The 19,635-nt window shown below is 36.8% G+C and overlaps 1 protein-coding gene and 1 long non-coding RNA gene across 8 annotated transcripts in view; one reads left to right on the top strand and one right to left on the bottom strand.

The window, feature by feature from the left end:
- Positions 1 to 10,047, bottom strand: part of WDR72 (WD repeat domain 72) — a 103,514-nt gene extending 93,467 nt beyond the window's left edge. For 2 of the 7 annotated variants that reach the window (XM_023934038.2, XM_086848908.1), the window contains exons 1-4: positions 9,370 to 9,972; positions 9,081 to 9,162; positions 1,555 to 1,716; positions 432 to 538 (exon numbers count right to left, since the gene is read on the bottom strand). In XM_023934038.2, the coding sequence (XP_023789806.2) occupies positions 432 to 538; positions 1,555 to 1,707 (260 nt within the window). In that variant the 5' untranslated portion in view covers positions 1,708 to 1,716; positions 9,081 to 9,162; positions 9,370 to 9,972. Of the gene's footprint in view, positions 1 to 431; positions 539 to 1,554; positions 1,717 to 9,080; positions 9,163 to 9,369 lie in introns of all 7 variants that reach the window. The other 5 variants (XM_086848907.1, XM_023934039.2, XM_023934043.2 and 2 more) reach the window with 5 other exon arrangements.
- LOC147650706 (uncharacterized) lies at positions 9,507 to 15,107 on the top strand. The gene is made up of 2 exons (XR_015275798.1): positions 9,507 to 9,847; positions 9,949 to 15,107. It is a non-coding gene; the product is annotated as an uncharacterized LOC147650706 (long non-coding RNA).
- The last annotated feature ends 4,528 nt before the right edge of the window (positions 15,108 to 19,635 follow it).

Here is a 19,635-nt window from a genome sequence, read left to right on the forward strand (position 1 = left end):
CTGTGTTTCCATACATACTGACTGAGGAACCATAAACCAGATCAGAGCACATTAGCCTCTTTTACTGGTTTAGTTCTCAAGACTGAGTTCAGGAAGAAACAAAGAAAAATACCATGATATTCAAATGCTGTTGAACTTGCTGGTGCCCTCCAATAACCCATCAATTTCCCTTTGAAGAGGGGCTAGCCAACTCCTTTGGTTAACTCCTTTTTTTATGTCAACTAAGAGAATATGTGAATCTGCCAAAGCTTTCTGCTGTCCATGGGATGAGCTCATGAACTATGGATATTAACAATGTAGTCTATTCTAAGTAGCTGCTAACATTTTAATGTCATGGAAGTAGATTGAAACATTTTTGCAAATGCATAATCTGACCTACACTTGACATTGCATGATTTGAGAAATGAATAATTGAATATTTAGTTACCTACCCATTTTCAGTAGCACTTACTACATATGGCTGTTTCTCAAACTCTCTTGCTTTTGCCAGACAAGTTATGGAAGCGGTATGGCCAAAGAGAATTTCTTTAGATGAAATCTAGGAGAATAATATAATGATTTATCTTAAACAACTTCTGTATAAACTAAGGGTATCTAAAACCAAGAGAATATTACTTGTAGATATATATTATTATCAACCTGCTTCATATTCTTATCTTCTCCAGTCATATTTCTAGAGTGCAAACAAAAATGTGGATGAATTTTTATGCAGATTAGCATAAAGCTAAGCTTTTGTATTCGTTGCATTCATCTTCTGAAGAACATATGGAACATCAAATGTTATAAAATAGGCAATGTGCAGAACTACTCCTGCCTTCACCCTACAGCATGCACCAAAAGTGGCACAGTGAAGTGCCACTGATCAACCAAAGCTCTTAAACGTGTTTCATACCAATGTATAAATAACCTCTCTGGTTATCATCACTGCATGCAAGTGTTTTAATTGGGAAAGGAAGCCTTATAAAAGTGCAAACTTTCAGGCTGTGTTTGAATACAAGTGGAACAATTAACATAAAAAAAGACCATAGTTCTGGAAACACAGAATAAAAAAATCAGGAACCATTTTCACTCTGCTCCAGTCTCAGTAAAATAAATATTAAATAATCAAAGAAATAATTTGCATCTTAATTACATAAAAAATAGAAGTTTCATCTTTCTGCTTCTCTCACTGTAGACAGATTTGGTTTTATAAGTAGATACTTTTTCTTTAAATGACAAGTCATGATCGGGAATTAATTTACAAAAGAAAAACCTTCACAAGATAGGAATCATGATAATTTTATGTATTTACTTGCTGTCATTACTCAGAGCACACGGTCTCACTTTATAATTCAAAAGTCATGCTAATCTATGAAAAATTCTCTGAAGTTTGCAAGTAACAGGTTACTTATATAGGCGTTTTACTTTCTGTTTCATGAGTTTCCTATAACAATTATCACACTATCTTGAAAAATTCATCTGAATAAGTGCAAATCTAGATAATGCTATTACCAATAATAAAACATGAAACTCCGGTCTGTCTATCTGGCAAACTGTAGCACAATGGACACAAACCTGTAAGTCTGATGAAAGATTCCAGAGACAAATTTGTCCTTCTTGGCTTCCTGTAACTATGGTCTGCTGGTCATCTGTGATCATAACAGCAGTGATGCTGTGAGAGGGAGCTGTTCTCCCCCACACAGCCACAGCCGGTACCAGTGTCTTCATGGTCAACACCTGAAAACAAACAAGTCATGATGATTAAGAAAGATTAAACACAAGGAAAAAAAAAAACCTAAGAAGGGAGGAATTTAATCAACATCTGGAAAGGGAAGCTATAAAATATTGCTGTAAGAAGCTGATGTGGCATTGAAACATTTCTTTGCTGTTGCCAACATGACACTAATAATTTCAGGGACCAGTACTATCAGAATACTGAAACATCAGCAACAAGAACGGCAAGCTGCCCCACACAGCCTGGCTTAGCTCAGATGGGCTCACATTGTTCTGCCTAAATGTGGCTGGTGGAACACACACCTCCCCTGTTCCCTCCAGCCAGCAGTAGCCAACTGCTGGAGCAGAGATGGCACAGGAGCAGGATGTCAATAAAGACTCTGTGGTTTCCAGGAGGATAAGGCGAAAGAAAGATAATATGGCCAAAGGAGAGAGCTGGTGACAGGTCAGAGAGGAAGAGAAAAATGAGGCCCGAGATGGCAAAGCACTGCATTTCCAACCATTCTGTTGCATCTCCTAGAGACAAGAACGAAAATAAAGGTGGCAGCAGAGTTGCAAGCTGAGAAACAGGGAACAGACTCTCTCTGTTGCTCAAGACACGAGTTCCTTGTCCAAAAAAAATTATCATCTAATAGATTTTTCCCCACTGCAAAAAATTGATTTAATGGAGTTGTCCATCGGTCTGAGGGCAGTTTTGACTCCAACCAGCCAGGCAATAGACAGATTGACAACAGCTGACAGATTGAATGATGTCAAAATTTTTTGTATATGTCAGCATATACATTATTCTCAAATGTCAACGAACAAGAAGAAACAGGTTTTAAGCTGTTTCAGATTCACCATTGTCTAAGGTCACTTAGGTGACATACACTACTTTTGTAAAGAACAGTTAAAATATTTATTTTACTTTTAATCCAGACAACAATAATACAATTGAAGACATTCTTCAGAATGACCACTTTGCAAGAACTAAGCAAAATCCACCTTTCTGAGAAGGCGTGCTCCAATTTGTCCTGGAGAAAGAAGAGACGCTGGAACCCTTTGCACATCCTTGGGAAAGATGTTCAGAATGAAAGATGCTAGAGCAGTGCAGCTGGGAGAACTGTCAAAAAACATGACAGTAAAGCTGAACTTTTGTGAGGAGAGACAGGAAGTGGGCAGAACAAAATGCATGACAGCCAGTAACAGTGAGTCAAAGGAAGTAACACAGGAATGATGAGAAGCAACATGAAGAGCAGTTCCTGTGATAATTCAGAAGAGACCACAGGACAGAAATGGAGCACAGAAGCAGCCTTCTAAATTATCCTTAGAGAAACTGTAACCCAGCACAACAGCAGCTGAAAGCAGGGATGCAGACAAGATATCATCATGACTATTACTAAAAGCCTTAAGTAACACAGAACTAAAGAAATGGTCTTGCTTCCTGACAAGAAAATGAGATAAAGGAGCCAGCTATGAGAAAAAAGACTGGTATGCCAGAGCGATGAGGTCTTGCCATACAATCTTAATGGACTGAGGGCAGAGGAAGAAGAATCTAAGAAAAAATTGAGGTCATGAGTTCATTAGGCTAAATCTCAGTTTTATTTAAAGACTCTTTGTGGATATGTAGAAGTACTGAGACTTGTTATTGTTCCCAGCATTAGAATCTGACTTTTCTAAAACTTTTTTTTTTTAAATCTCCGGTCATATGAAATTACTGGTGAATACTGAAATCCTCTTCCTTTGCATTTTATGCCCTGAAATAAAAGCTGTTCTGGACAACCTTTAACGACATGTTTTTACTTATCAGGTAAACTAGAAAAGGATGTCATTTTCATAGGGCTTATAAAAGGAAGGCTACCAAAAGAGTTTGATAAGCCAAATCCTGCATCTTTAAAATGCATTTGCCTGCATATCATGTAGTTATTTATACTTGTACCATGGGAGTGCTCAATTAGTATAAAACACCACAAGGAAGCACAATTAAGGTTTGTACTGCATTGAATATTAAGTCATAAATTATGTTTTCTTATAATGGAAGCATAGAATCAAGCTCAATATTCTTAGCCAAAGACCTACTGCTGATAAAGTGATGAGTAACAGAGAACTCAAATCAACAGATGTTAAAAAGAAAACAAACTGATAGAAATTGCTGATGTGAAGATGATCTATCTGCAGACAGTTTAGTTACTCATGAGTAACAGGAATAAAAAACTATTGCTACTGACAAAACACTGGTTGTAAGAGAATCAATTTAGACTGAAATGTTACGAGAAGATTTTGTATGTTTTCCTTTACATTACAACTGAAGCCCAAGAGAAGGAAAGCAAAAAGTATATGAATTTTTGTATTAATACAGTCCTTAACATTTTTCTCCACTTGCTTCTTGATTTTTTGGATTAAGACATTATGATGCACAAGCAGTTTGACTTAAACCTTTGCTTCTTAGTGTAGCATGACTTCACTAGAAATACAGCATATCCACATGGATATATTCTACCTGAAAATACTTAGCTTTACCAAATTTTTTAGTGATACTGATAGCACATAAACTTTTTTGAAATAAAATCAACGGATATTTATCAGACTGTTCCTTTTAAAAAGGTAAAAGCTGTTTTCACAAAGTCAAATATTGCCCAAGGCATATCAAGCTGCATGTAGCTTATCAGCACGTGTCAAATTCCTCCAGCTCTGCCCACTCAAGCATGTCTTATTTGCAGTATTAACCCATAATTCCACTTGAAATCACATTTCTCAGTCCTCAGTGCCCATTTTTCCCTGCTTACAGCCTAATAAGCTTATTTGTGCTGCCCTTATAACCAAACTGCCAGAGTGCTATCTCATTTCTGAAAAGCTCTGGTTTTAGTTAAAACCATACCAGCCTATCCCACCACTAACTTGGTTCCATCTCTGCCATTCTGTCTCTAGTTCCTTTTCACACTGAAATCAAGCCAAAAACCAAAGCTGGAATATCATCCACATTTTCACAGCTTCAAGGACTTTAGCTGTACTACTTTAGTAATTTTGGACCATTTGTGTAGTACTAAAGCTTAATTTGGAAAGCTGAGTACACTACCTCTTATTCTACAGGAGCCATGACATATTTAAAACTCTAATCAAAAGATTTAAGAGGCCAGAAAGCCAAAGGTCTGACCTTAAATGCCTTACTAAGCACATATTTATGCAAGGTCTTTTCCTCATCACTCAGCTTTTTTGACTAGGTCTGGTCATGAACTGACGAGAATGAAAAAGGTCAGATTATACCACAAAGAATCAGTTCCATCGTAACTTAACATATTCTTTCCCCATATATACTAAGTGCATCTTGACTTTGACTCCTCTACTGACCTTAAAACATGATGAAACTATTGTTAGCTTCTCTATAGGGCTCATCTCAGACCTTCCAATCACCACTACATAATTACTGCTTAACCTCAGAACACATCCCTTCCCTGAGCTGCATTTTCTCAAAATAAAATTTATAACCTTAAAGCCAGTGGCCTGAGAACATGAAGGGTTAAAAGGGCAGAGTGGTTGAGGTCTCAGGAGTTTGCACACCCATGCACTCACAGTGATCTGAAGTGAGAAATCTGGGTTCTGGTTTTGCCCCACTGAAGACTGTGGCACATATTCCCTACTGGTCCTTGCATTTCCAGTGCTTGCTCAAAAGCCTGAAGGAAGCTTTACTGTATGACACAGCCTCAAGATGTTAAACTATTAGCTTTAGTTGTAAGAATGTTTCTTGATAAAGGAAATACATACCTTGATCTTTAAATGAATTAAGAAATAACACTTCTGATAAATATATATACACCAAAGTTCTTAAAATGAGGAGCTAAGCTCCCCCTAGGGACCTAATCTCAAATAACTCATCTTCTAAAATGCTGGTTGTGACAACATTCTTTCTCATCACTATAATCCATAAAAAAACTACCAAATGCAAATTTATAGTTTATTTATAGAAGGAGAAAGACTTCTTACAACACAGTATCTCTTTACAGGTAACGGTTAACCTGCCAAACCAACATTTTTTAATTTATAGCCATACTTATTTCATGTTTCCTACACATTCCAAACTGTCAATAGAAGACCACTTTCTTAAAAGTCCAGTTAAATGTCTGACAATCAATGCAGGCACAAACCAAAACAAAACATTGCAGAAATTTGCTTGTGGTCCTGAAAATATTAAGATACCAGCAGAATTTAGCTGTTTGCGTTGGATTCAGTAAGTTCTCCCCATGTAAACACCATTATATTCATCCTTGTAGTAAAGGAAACCTTAGGAAGTAAAATTTAGGTTGAACCTAAATTTTTTTCATTATCAATTCATATGGTTTTTGTGTTTCTAACGTATCTCCTTCTCCTGTTCCTGTCTGTTTTTTGGTTTTGTCTGACAAATTCTCTCAAGTTTCTACACAAGAAAATAAAGTTCTATCAATATTGGTTTTACTCTTAGTAAAAGGCTAATAATTTTTCTTGAAAGTAGCTTTGCAGTCTACTGGTCCTTTCTAGCCTGCTTTCACAACTTCCTCTATTTTATGATATAAACGTACTCTCCTTAAAGATGTTGCATACCACCTCTGGTAGTCCACTTTAAGATGTGACAAGACTTTCCTCAAAACCTGTTGGGCTACACCCGAAAGGGCTGGAGTCACTGCTCAGTGACACCCCCACCTCCCTGGGGATGGAGATGTCCTGCTCCTGTAGTCCAAGGGAGCAGGGCACTGGGACCAGCAATCGATACAACCCATTTTAACTAGCAAGAAGCACCTGGTAATACCTTGTTTGTATTTCTTGAACGAGTGACACAAGAAACACTTATTTCATTCCACACAATAATTCACCACAATCAGAAGGAGCACAGTAAGGGCAACACCATCTCCCAGCTGCTGATTACATCAAAGGTTTGCAGCACAAATTCAATTTTATGATGTTAATCTCAACCTGCCACTCAGAAATTTTCTCTGAGGGATATGATTTTTTTCTCTGGATTTCATTTTAAGAATGATTTTCTTCTTCTACAATCAATAAAGATATGTTTTCATCAAAAGACTCTATCTTGGCAGAATTCAATTGGCCATCTCAAAACCTTTTGGTGACACAATATTAATTAAGATAGTTTATGTTGCACCTAAGCTGGAAAATGGGGCAGTGAAAACATAGCAACCCAACATTTGTGCTTTTCACACTGTCATAAGCTACAGTAAAACAATCTTCACTTTCTTGAAGTTCCTTTTTTACCTCAAACTGTTAAATTATATTAAGCTCCCCAGAAAAATATCACATGCTTTTTGGCTAAACAGATAAATCAAAAATGTGTCCAAAAATATGAGTTTCCACTTTTTTTAATGGTCATTAAAGGCTTCAATAACACAGCTGTTTAATCATGTTAGACAACAATTAATGCACATGAGCTAGCAAACTCTCTTTTAAATCCCATATATCAAGCATATAAACTAAATTTAATCAAAAAATAGAACATACGATGCGTGTGTGGAGCCATAAAAGAGAATGTCTCTTAAAGAAAAAAAAAAAACCCACATTTACTTTTACTGTCTGAAATATGATGTCTGAATATCCTATCAACTACAAGAATGGATATGTCCAGGAAATTAAGCTTTGCTTAGGCACTATGCAGAACTATAAGCATATGAGTTGTCACTTCTAAAGCATCGAGCATAGAGAAAGTATCACCTTAAGTCATCTCCAGTGGAGCTTCTCACATCCAAATGGTGAAATGCTTTGTAGGAACAGACTTTCCATCAGGTTTTAGGACAACCACACATCAATTCTTACAGGAAAGCACACGTGACAGAACGGGCCATCAGTCTCTGCAGAAAGCTTTGATTTCTATGAAATCTCATGTTACTCAAAGATTTTACCCTCAGTTTTATACACATTCAGTCATGTCTGGGTTTATTGAAAATAACAGTTTTTCCTGCAAGAAGGTGCTCCATCCTCAAGCTAGTAAAGGAAGAGCTGCTTACATTTTCTTAATTGTAAATTGGTTTTTGAGCAGAAACACATTTATGCCCTTTAAAGAGTCAGTGATCCCAACATAATCCTATATGAACCAAAGGACCTACTAAGGTAATGTCATCTCCAAGTTTATGGCCTCCAGAACCTGGAAAGTGTAGAGATTAATAAACTGAGTCTGGGTCAAAATACCCCACAGATGTAAGCAAATCCACTTGTAAGCAACAAGAGCTTTGACTTGCATTTTATGAAATATCACAAATGCTGCAATGAACTAGACATAATTACAAAATTCAACTTTATTTACACTGTTTTAACACAAAAAAAACCCCATGCAATCTGGTAAAGACAAGATATGTGAAAGTTAAACCCAAAATTTACAGTATCTCAAAATGACAGGCAGGGAATGTGAATCAAAGTTTTAAGTCAATTTTGTCTTCCTTAAGTGACCTTGAATTCATAAAAAACCCTTTTGATAACAGAAAGGTAATGTTTTTGGTTCAGCTACACTGTACTCTGGGCTGTTTAAATAACAAACAGAATTGGAATCAGATGGTGAAAATAAAACCACCAGAACATTTCACCAGTCCTTGTTTTTTTGGCTGTCATGTAATAATCATTGATTAGTGGTATAAGCAATTGAATTTTTCTAAAATTTCTAAATTCTGACAAGCTACTTTTTTCTATTTTACACTTTGGATACTCTCAATTAACAAACAGACTTCTCTGCAGTGTTCTTCGCTACAGGGCATGTAGATGTTTAATGTAAACAACTCTGAATGACTTGCTATATACACAGTCTAACATGCTTAGGTAAAAAGACAGTGTTTATTATGAAGCAGGATTGAAGTCCAAAACTTATTCAATGCGTTGCAGTTTATGGATTGCAGTTTTCTTTACAGTGAGCTTCAAATTCGAGTATTGAAATGCCTTTAAATGATAAAAACCTGTTGCTGTCACATAATCAGTCCTCTTGACACAAACCATTGAGCAGACCTACCTCACCACAACAGCCATTTTTTGCAATGAGTAATCCCAAAAAAACCATAGCTCTCTACCAGGGACATTACTGGCATGTTAAAATTTCATTGTATATTAAGACAACCATTACTATTTCTAGCACCTGCTAAAAAGTAATCGTGACAGAAATGCCACAAGACTCTAAGTGAGCCATCCTAATTAATTATTAATTGAGCAAGTCTCAAAAGAATCTCACTGTTTAACCAGAACTATTTGCAAGAAAAAATGGGACTGCTAAAAAGAAAAAAAAAAAAAAATTAAAAAAAAAAAATAATAAATTTGTATTCTTTGCATCTACCCAGTAAGGAATACTCCATAATGAATCACCAAAATAGCACAAAAGCATTTTCACACTTCAAAGAGCTAATATTTTGCACTCTATGTGCTCTTACCTTACTAGTTCTCTCCAATTAATCCAGTGAACAGATACATGCCGAGGTAATTGATGGAATCTATGCAATTCACCAAACTACTCTGAAAACAGAAAAAACAAACATCTAGCGTCACAAACCACAGCTGAAAGTTACAAAGTTGAGGCTACACGTGCAGCAGATCAACAAAGCCTCCCAGAAACGGATGAAATTTGCCTAAGTAAGAAAAAATAAACACTGCATCGGCTAAAAAGGCTTCTCACCCACCAGAGCAGCTCTGGGGAGCCAGCTATTGCCAAAGCTGACAAACCTGAGGAAGCGGAGCCTTAGGGCGGCACAGGGCATCCCCAGCGGGACGAGGGGCTGCAGCCCCGGCAGAAAGAGGGGGGACGAGGGGCAGCAGCCCGGAGCTGCCCGTAGCTCCAGCGGCTCCCAGGCACCACTCGGGGCAGCGAGGGCGCTGAAGGGAGGGGGAGGCAGCCGGGACAGGTTTTATCCCGCTCGGCAGCGGCAGCGCCCGGCACGGGCAGTGCGGGCCGGATCCAGCCGGCGCTCCCCAGCGGCACGGCCGCCCTCAGCCCGGTGAGCTGCTCCCTGCCCCGGCTCTTCGGGGCGAAACACGGCCTGGAGGAAAATGACATGGGGAAAAGCCGGGCTGCAGCCGCTGCTCTCCCCTCACGGAGCCTCACCCGCCTGCCGCGGGATGGGCAGGGGCCCAGCCCAGCCCTCAAAGCTGCTACGCGGGCAGTGAGGCGGAGGAAGCTTCTCATCTGCCCGGCCTGCCTCAAGTAGGGTGAAAAGAACATTTCCACTGGCAGGAGGCGGGTGGGGTGTGATTTCCCGCAGGTATGGTGTGGTTTTTCCTCAGGCGGGGTGTTATTTCCCGCAGGTATGGTGTGATTCCCCCAGGTGTGGGAGCAGCAGCAGCTGTGGGAAGCTCGAGGCCGTCGCCCAGGGAGCTGCGTGCGCACATGGTGGCATGAGGGCTGTGCATCGGCGAGGATGCGTCTTGTAAATTCAGGTGTTTCTTTCTGAGAAAAATGAATAAACGGCACTGAATGGATACCGTAAGAACGCGAAACGTGATGTGTGTTCAGTCTTTTTGATTTGAAGGTCAGTCCCAGAGAAGCTCAGAGATTCTTGTGAGGAGCGGAGCTGAACAGGCTGTGCAGTGCACGGGTGAGTTCATCTTAACTACAGAAATATGTAGTCACAGTCACATCTAGGGCTGGAAACAACATCATGAGAGTCATTACATACAAAGAAAATTCTCTTCTCTAAAGGCATACCTTCATTTGTCTGAAATATACAGGAAGTTGGAAGGATGCCAAGAGATTTAACTTTATTTTTTTTTTCCTATTTTAATATAATAAATGTAGTAGCTGAAGTATGCAATGTTTTTATTTTAGTATTACTGAATTCAGATTTACAGTAAGACTATTTCCCCAAGATATTGGCCTTGACTTAAATAGTAATGTTATCAAATGTGCTAATGTTTTTACAGTCTGCGTCAATAGGCTTTGTTTTATAGGTACATGAATGCAATGAAAAAGGACAAAAGTATGTAAAGTAATTTGTTGAAACATGTTTCTTGCAAACTTTATTCCTAGCACTTCTGGAGTTTAGATTACAAAATGTTTTTAATACAATAAAATAAAAAACCTTGAAGAGGAGACTTCATAAATCACTTACCATATGAATAATTTTATGTAAGCAAGTTATAAATCCTGAAAATAGAGCTTTAATGTAAAGGGTGATATTTGATAAAACTGTATCAGGCCAAGTACTGAACAGTGAAACATGGTATGTCAGATGAAAACTTATAAAGGTACTTCTTTTTCTGGGCTTGTTTATGGAGATTTTAGGAACAATTATATTGAAAGCAAAACAAGATGATACAAGTCAACTTACTTTATAAACCGTAACACTGTTTTTCTCAGAAGAAGTGAACAAACACTAGCCCTTTAAAATCAGAATCAGTAACTGGAACCTCAGTTAAAGTTTTTATGATCAAAAAATGCTATCAAGAAAGTGAAATAATTGTATGAGACCAAGTAACCTAACAGAAAAACTAGATACTGCTTGTGCTTTTTGACAGTTCAGGTGAGTCTCAAATTCTGCTGTGTGAACCTAAATAAATTATTTTGACAGCTTCTCCTTAATCTCTGATACATGGAGGTTTCCATAACAAAAACTGTCACATATGTTTTGGCACAATTTGACACAAAGGGAAGGTCACACCAAAGACCTTTAATTGCATCTTACACTCAGACAGGGTCACACAACTCTGTGACTTCTATTTTGTCTTTCAGCATCGTATTTGTTGCCTTGGGAAAACAGCTCACTTCATACAATAAAAGTAATACACATTAATACCACAGAACTGTATTTCATACAATCCTAATATGGTTGGGGTTGGAAGGGACCCTAAAGACTATCTAGTTCCAAGCCTGTGTCATGGGCAGGAATGCCTTCCATTAGACCAGGTTACACAGAGCCCCTTTCAACTGTGACTTGAATCCTTTTAGGGATGGCCATCCACAGCTTCTCTAGGCAGCCTCTTCCACTGTTTTACCACCCTCATGGAAAAGAATTTCTAATGCCTAATCTAAACCTTCCCTCATTCCTCCTTGTCCTGTCACTACATACCCTTGCCCAAAGTCCCTGCAGCTTCCTTGTAGGCCACCTTCAGGCAACCAGTAGAAGACTTCTGCTGAAAATTGTCCTGTTCACATTCCACTGTTCTTGTAAAAATAATGACTTGGTTCTGAAAAAAAATTGTATGACTTATAAATACGACAAGATTTTAATTTGATGTTGTTGAGGGTTTGGGAACTCTGTTGTAATTTCTTTTAAGAAACTAGAAAGGGAGATTTTGAAGCATGCTTCAAGAACAGGATCAAGGATGTTAGCTGTAATGCCAAAAAACACACTTGAGATGAGTATGAGGGTGAACCAGTTATTGAAATCATTGTTGGAACTTTTGCATGTTTTTTTTCTGAAAGTGTTGATATGATGATCAGGTTCACAGAACTTTGGATTGTCATTCTTCTTTTCCTGTGAAATACTGCCTTGCTGTGTCCCTTTCTCAATATCCATGGTTTAGCCATCTCATTATTTCCTTGAGCAAAGAGAATCACTGAATAGTGCCATTATGTCACTGAGAAATCCCCTATAGACCATAGCAGTAGTAGGAAAAGTAATTAGATGGGGTTTAAGATTTGATCCCTTAATTATTTTCTGGTGTTCAATATTTTTTCATGTAAACACTTTAATATTTTTTACATAAGTAAAAATACACATACAGATTAAGTTAAAAATGTGGCAAAGACAAGATTCACAGAGGAAGATAAAATTGCTAAGTTGTTCTTCCGTATTTCCCTGTTTTGTGCAGTGGTTCTTCAGAAGAGCCTGCATTATGGGAAGACAGAATGAATAGACTCATCAAACCTGCTGTGATGTCTGCTGGGTTTGCATTTGAAAGCAAACTATAAGAATTATCTTGGCTCAGCTTCTAGGAATAACTAGTGATGTTTACAGAATATTCTTGAATTGAAATTCATAGTGAATCAACACTGGGCAGGGGCATTTCAGAGATGAGTATGTACAAAATTGGAGACAGGGAACAGTGTGGGCATGGGAAAAATCTCTTTTGAAGGAAGTCAGGCTTCTTTCCCAAAGTGAGTTTTCTCAATCACTGCTACAGGCACCAGTTGCACGCTGGTTGCATTCCTTGGGCACAGCGTTCATAGGCTGTTACAGAAAGCTTGCATTCTAATTCTAGCTCTTTTCTTAATTATTGGTCTGCACACCACTTCACCTCATTTTATCCAAACATAACTCTTTGTAACAGAATGTGTAAAACGAAATTTTGTTTTGGAAAGTATTTTTCAGATTCTTTTGTTGAAGAAATTTTATTTTGTCTTGATGAACTGCTGCTTGATTCAGAAATGCAGTGTTGCACTGCAGACTTGAGTATTCATATACTTGGGAAACACTGTGCAGCCAATTTTCCCATCAGTGGTTGACTTTTCCCATCTCTAATTTAATAAAAAATTATATTTACTTCCACTGTGTAAAGCTTTGACAACTGTTAATGAAAAGCACATCAAAACTTTGGAAAAAATCCTATACAAATGTGAAAAACTTGGCCTGTTTCTTATGATCTGGGGTTGTATAGGTACCTGTACATTAATACTTCTTACAAAAAATATTTTCTCACTATTTTATTAATCATTCAGATGATATATTGTTTTCAGTCTCTGTTTTTATTGTCATCATCACCCAATAATTAATTTCTCCAGTTTTCATCTTCTTTTAAAGATTTTTCATCTTTATCTGAATGGGCAGCAAAGCAATTTCAATGAACTGAAATATTTATCTGGCCTCAATTAGCAATCAAGGCATGTTTCTGAGATGAATAAGAGCAATTAGTGGTTAACAACGTTGTTGACAGATGTCACATACTGAAATATGAAATAGCATTAGCTTAGATTGCATTACGGGATAGTTGTCAAGTAGTGAGAATTTATTGTATTAGTCTATGTATAATGTGATGAAATATTGATGAAAAAATGTCACATTTCATGTCAGTGGAGCTGTTGTTTGCACAGATAAGCTATGGATGTGTTCACCATTGGCTAGACTTCTGGAGAATGCTCTTGATTAAATCAGCAAACCGTTATGAGCATAAATGTAATATCACAAATTGCTGTCAGATAAATTGGTGCGATAAGCCTGTACTTGTTACATTGTGGAAATACAGGCAGGAAGTGTTTGGTAATACAGAATTCAACATCTTAATTTTCTAACTGTATTTACAAACTGTAGGGGTTTTATGAGTTTTTCCTTAAAAATGATAAAACTTTAAACACTAGATCCGACAAAGGAGAAGTATCACAACGTTATTAATTTTAAAATATGAGTAAAAAGTACGAGTTTGCTTATTTATTTTAATTAGCAAGGGCTGTCATGCTCAATTTTAGCCACGAGAGGGAGCAAAGTGCAAACAGGTAAAACAAATTAGTTCTTTCTGCTCGGCCTGCAAAACGTGGATTGTTGAATTGCAGTTTTACTGCATTTGGTGCTCGTGGAAGGAACCTCCTTATTTTGTCCTTCTCGTAAATATTTTTGAGCCCTTCTTCCTTGCTATAATTCCTCACTTCACACTCTTGCCCTGCAAGATTGTACATATAAAAATGGATTTATTACTCATTCTTTGTGCTTTGCCAAGGAAAAGTGTACAAAGGTGGAAAAATATAAGAGAATTTTTGTTGCACATTTTCCCAATTTTAAAATTTCTTATTATAAGGATAATGATCACACCTTTTCCAGTAGTCTTGATTCTGTAAGACCATATATATTTATTTCTAAGAGTTCCTTGCTTAATATTTTTGTGGGTTATGAGAATCCAAGAGAAAGATATTATTATGGGAAATATTTGCATTTCTTGTAGGTATGTATTTAATGTAGCTTTAGGGTACAAAGTAATTTTTTTTAAAAGAATAGGCTGAAAAAGCTGAGCTATTATAGATACCTTAAAATATTCATTTAAACACTTCTTGAGTATTTATTTAACAGATACAGGAAATAAAGAAACCTCAGATTTTTTTTTTTATTTCTGCTATGGTTTCATGGCTTCTTTGTAATACAAATATTTTAAAGTGAGCTGAAGAGAGAGCTATGATCTTAAAAACATGGGTACAGAACTGATGTAGATTAAAAGCAGTCATTGAGAGTTCCAGGAATGGAGCATTTTTGAAAGCATTAAGACAAAGTCTGTTAAATTTGCAGCGTATGTAACTAATAATAGACTCGTAAGATTAAGTGGGTTAACTGGGTTAGAAAGAATTCTGTTAAATATCCAAGTAGTCAAACTCAAACTGTTTGCTTAGGGACTTTTTTTTTTCCCATTTAAAATCGGAGAGGAAGGAATTACTGAGGCTTACCTAATTTTTGGTATGTTCTACCATCTTTTTTTTCACATATAGAGCAATACTACTGACACCAAGAGGCTTGGTTAGGTTCAAGCACTCCATTAAATAAAAAGTTCAAAGGAATGTATGTGTACAAACATACATAGAGAAATGGCATCTATTTGAGATGTGTATTTAGGACAAGATACAGAAGCCAAAATAATAAATCTGGTGCACAAGATGAATAAAATTGAAGTTTCTGGCGAAAAATAATTAAGGTACATTTTTGATGGTATTAAACGAAATAGACATGTTTACTCCCAGGGTATGAATTTCAAAAGAGAATGAAAAAGGGATACGTTTTTTGTTGTTGTCTAAGACTTTTCATGCTACTATGAAATACAGTTCCATGTTTTGGTAATTTCTTTTGTGAACTATTTACTGTGCTATGGTTTAATAGGTAAGATCTGGAAACCCACGAAGTTCATTTGGAAATGCAAAATCATTGCTGCTTTCCAGAGCAAATCAGACTCGAGCCACTAGGTGTCCCTAAATGTAAAATACAAGTACTCAAGGAGGTAGCCAAGGCTATGTAAGGACACATGGAGCAGCAATGGAGATTGGAAAACATTTCCTTTTGTAGGGAGCCAAAGCACAATCAGTTACCGAGCACAAATATTTGATTTGGCCTCTGATAAGCTAAGATTCCTTTGAAACTTATTTCTTCTTTATTAATACAAGTACACTTTAATTTTTGTGTGACGGTGGGCAATTTTACATAAATCATAGCAATGCTAACAACAAAATAAAATCTTTGGAAAATCTTGGTTAACTTAAAATAGGTTGTAAAAAAGAAAATACCTATTTTTACAAGATTAATATTTCCTTGCATTATTTAAGTACAGATGCTAATTCCAGCACTATTTGCAAAAGGCAGATAAGTGGTAGTTTTCTGAGTCTTTTTGAAGTCAAAGAAGGAGAGATGTGAACTGACATGCAAAATTTGGACACAAAATCCCTAAGGTTAATAAAAAAATAATCTATTTCTAAAGTTTAGGACTAAAATAAAAATTATATGGTTTTCTTGATGCCTCTAAGTATTCAATTATGTAAAATTTAAAATTTGAGGCACTTATTTTTAGTTTGAATACTACTTTTTGTAATATAGTAACAAACCTGTAAGATATCTATTTTTAGTCTAACAGCCTACTAGTTCCTGTGACTATCACAAATATGACAGGTGGAATATGAATCTATGACAAGTTCTTGTATTTTTGTTTGTGTTAAAACTTCAGGATTTTTTATTGCTGTGGCTAGACTTCACTACAGTTTTGGAGATGAACAGATACTTCAATAAAATTTATATACTTGATGTTTAATAACATAACATTTTGAAGGAGGGCCCTTCACTTGTTCCCTCTTGGGAAAGGGTCAATGGAGTGCTGTGAACTCATTTATCAAGACTCTTGTGAAGCCCAGAATACATCACCAATTATCCCTAACCATAGGTGTGCCTGTCTTTTGGAGGCAAGGACAAAACTGATCTAATTCGTAGTTCCTATCTTCAGTATTGCTTATGGTATTTCGGGGTCAGAAATCAACTGATTGATTTTCTACTTATCCTGTCACTTTGATGATGTATCCCTTGATAGCATATTTTGTTACAGAGTTCATTATTTCTATCTTTTATCACTTATGAAGTCTACTGAAAATTATAGTAGACACCTGGGAATGCAGAATCTGTATTTCTGAAAGGTAGAAACGGACTGCCTGGGAAAAGTGACTTCTTTTTTTTCTTGCTTTGCTGGTTGAATTCCTGTTCATGGGTTTCATGTTTCTGTGTCATGAGGATCACATGATGAAAATATAGCTATTTATCTTTGAATTTGATCAGAAGAGTGCATCATTTTTTCCCCATACTTGACAAAAATCTTCCCCCATGAGTTCTCATTTTAAGCCAATGAATGACTTAAAGGGGAATTCAAAAAAACGCTTCATGACCTACTCTTCTCAGGTGACTGGCATATTTCTTCATGGGCAAGGGTTAAGGTGGTTCTGATGAATGTTGATCAGATGAAAAAGTCACTCCCAGAATTAGCTTGCAAAGGAGCAAAATTACTTTCTCCTCAAGAGAAGAATTCCATAAAAAAATGTAGTTAAAATGCTGGTGTTTCAAGGCCATAAGTTCTTTAAAACCAAACATGGGTCAGCATAAATTTGCCAAAAAAACACAGCTTCATGATAGTCTCAGACAAAAATGTAAGGGATGCAAGGAGACTGTTCCTACACTTTGTATTTGCAAAAACAATTGAAAATTTGATGTTTTTCCTTCTCACCAGGGTTTTTTAAAAAATATTCTCTTTCATAACTGACATATTTTTAAACAACAATAAGTTGTGTTTTCATTTTCTTGCGAAAGTTGGGAGGGTGTCTTCCACATTTTTTTGCAATTAGTATTTAGATGAGCTATGTTTTCCTTTTGCAAAATAGTATATTAGAATCTGTGAATTCATGACCTCTGTTATTGCATTGCAAGCATCCTGTAGAGGAGGAACTTCCTGAAAAGAACAATATATAGTTTTAATGCCAAATGGGTGAATCATCAGAATGAAATCTCCTTGCTTTTGATGAATTAACTAAAAGATGCTGGCAAGCTTTAATTTGTTAATATGTGCTGTATGGATTCATATAAAGGATGAAGTTTAAAAAAGGCGGATTCTCAGTAGAAAAAAGCTCACAAATTGAAAGAATCATATTCTCCTTATATCAGCTGAAAATTTGACTTGAAAAATAATTACATAGCTCTCATGGAAGAATATCACTCAACAGTGTCAAGCATCTGGTGACACATCCTTAATAACAGCATTGTATACCTAATTATTATCTTCTGTGGAATAGAGTGAACTAAAGCTATAAGCAGTTTTGAAATAGTTCAGTTAAAAAATGCAATCTAAACAATTAATTTTTCTTCTTTTTTTTTCCCAGATTTCTTCCTACATTCTTGATTCTACATAGAGGTCATTGATGTTGGGACCTTTTAACTGAAGTCAACATATAGGGCTGAAGTGTTATATCAGGCATTGTAATAACTGTAATATTGAAAGGGGAAAACCTTGGGGAAAGCATGGCTGAGTAATAGGGTAAGTACTTGAGGTACTGAAGCATGGATTTTATCCTGCAGCTTCTATTCTTATGCCCTTTAGCCAAACACCATCTTGACAGCTTGTTCCAACTCAGTGCTCTTCACTATTCTTTTGTTAAATATAATAAATGCTTTTTCCAAGTGAATGAGCATTTGCACATGCCCTGTTCCCAGCCCACAGTGACCTTCTGCCTATGTTCAGGTATTCTCTTCATATTTCTTCTCATAAAATCATAACATCTTTCTGAATTGCTTATGAACAATCATGGCATCACAGGAAAGTAAATGAACAATGGCCACAGTCGCAGCTGCAACCCAAGGATTCAAGGAAAAAGGTAAGTTTGATTCATGTTAAGGCTAACTTTGAACTCTACTTACTAAATCTTACTAAGCAGCAATTAGGTTTTTGCTCCAAGTCAATATGTTTTTTTATGTGATCCAAATGCACCCTTGGGATCAGTGTCTCATCCTGTGTGTACCAGACTAGCTTTGTTAACTTCCCCAGAATGCCATTGTTTGTGTAAGGTGGAAACCTGTCTCTAAGACTATCAATCTGCTGTGGGAGACTTGTTTAGAACAGAACTCAGAAGAGAGATATGCAAATATACAAATCTAAAACACAAGACCAAAATGTAATAGGTTGACAACTTCCCATTATGGTGTAGTAGCATGATCCTGAAAAAACATAAGTACTTCTTATGACACTTCTGTGCAGGGAAAAAAGCCACACACATTATGTACAGAGACTGTAGGCTTTCATGATCTCCTGAATTATTTACTTCAGTGTCACACTTAAGTTTGACCTTGTGGACTATCACAGAATCACAGGGAAGGAAACTCTCAGTATCATCTAGTCCAGCATCCCTGCTTAAAACAGGGTCAGCAAGAGCAGGTTGCTCAGGATTGGGTTCAGTCATGTTTGGGGTATCTCCAAGGCCAAAAGACCTTTACATCCTTTCTGGACAACCTGTTTTATTGTTAAACTAGTCTCACAGTAAAAAAAGACCTTTCTGTTTCTGTGAGTTTCAGTTTGTGTCCCTGGCCTGTTCACCTGTTATTAGATAACAATCAGAAGAGTCAGTCTTGTTTACATCTCTCATCAGGTTTTTATAAACATTGATTAAAGCCACCCTGCCTCTCCAAGCTTTCTCACAGCCCAGCTAAACAATCTCAGCTCTCAGGTGGGCCATCTTCCAGATCCAGTTTCTTTGAAGTGCAGACAGCAGCTCCTGAGCTCCCCTCTGATCTGAGGACACTCCCCTACTTGAATTCAAGACCTCAGCCTTCAATTATAATATGATGGAGATTCAAAAATTTACAAAGTAAAATATTCTTGTGTCTGTGGAAATATATATACACTGTTAGCCACAATTAGAAACAAAAAAAAATAAAAAAAATCACAGTATAATTTGAACAAGTAGTCATAAGCACCACGGGTTTTGTAATAATTTCAGTGTTGTTAAGTATAATTTGAATATTGCTATAAAATGTTTTAGCACTTCATGAGAATGTTTATTAT

This window comes from Cyanistes caeruleus, chromosome 13, assembly GCF_971803275.1.
Source record: "Cyanistes caeruleus chromosome 13, bCyaCae1.hap1.1, whole genome shotgun sequence".
Lineage (NCBI taxonomy): Eukaryota > Metazoa > Chordata > Aves > Passeriformes > Paridae > Cyanistes > Cyanistes caeruleus.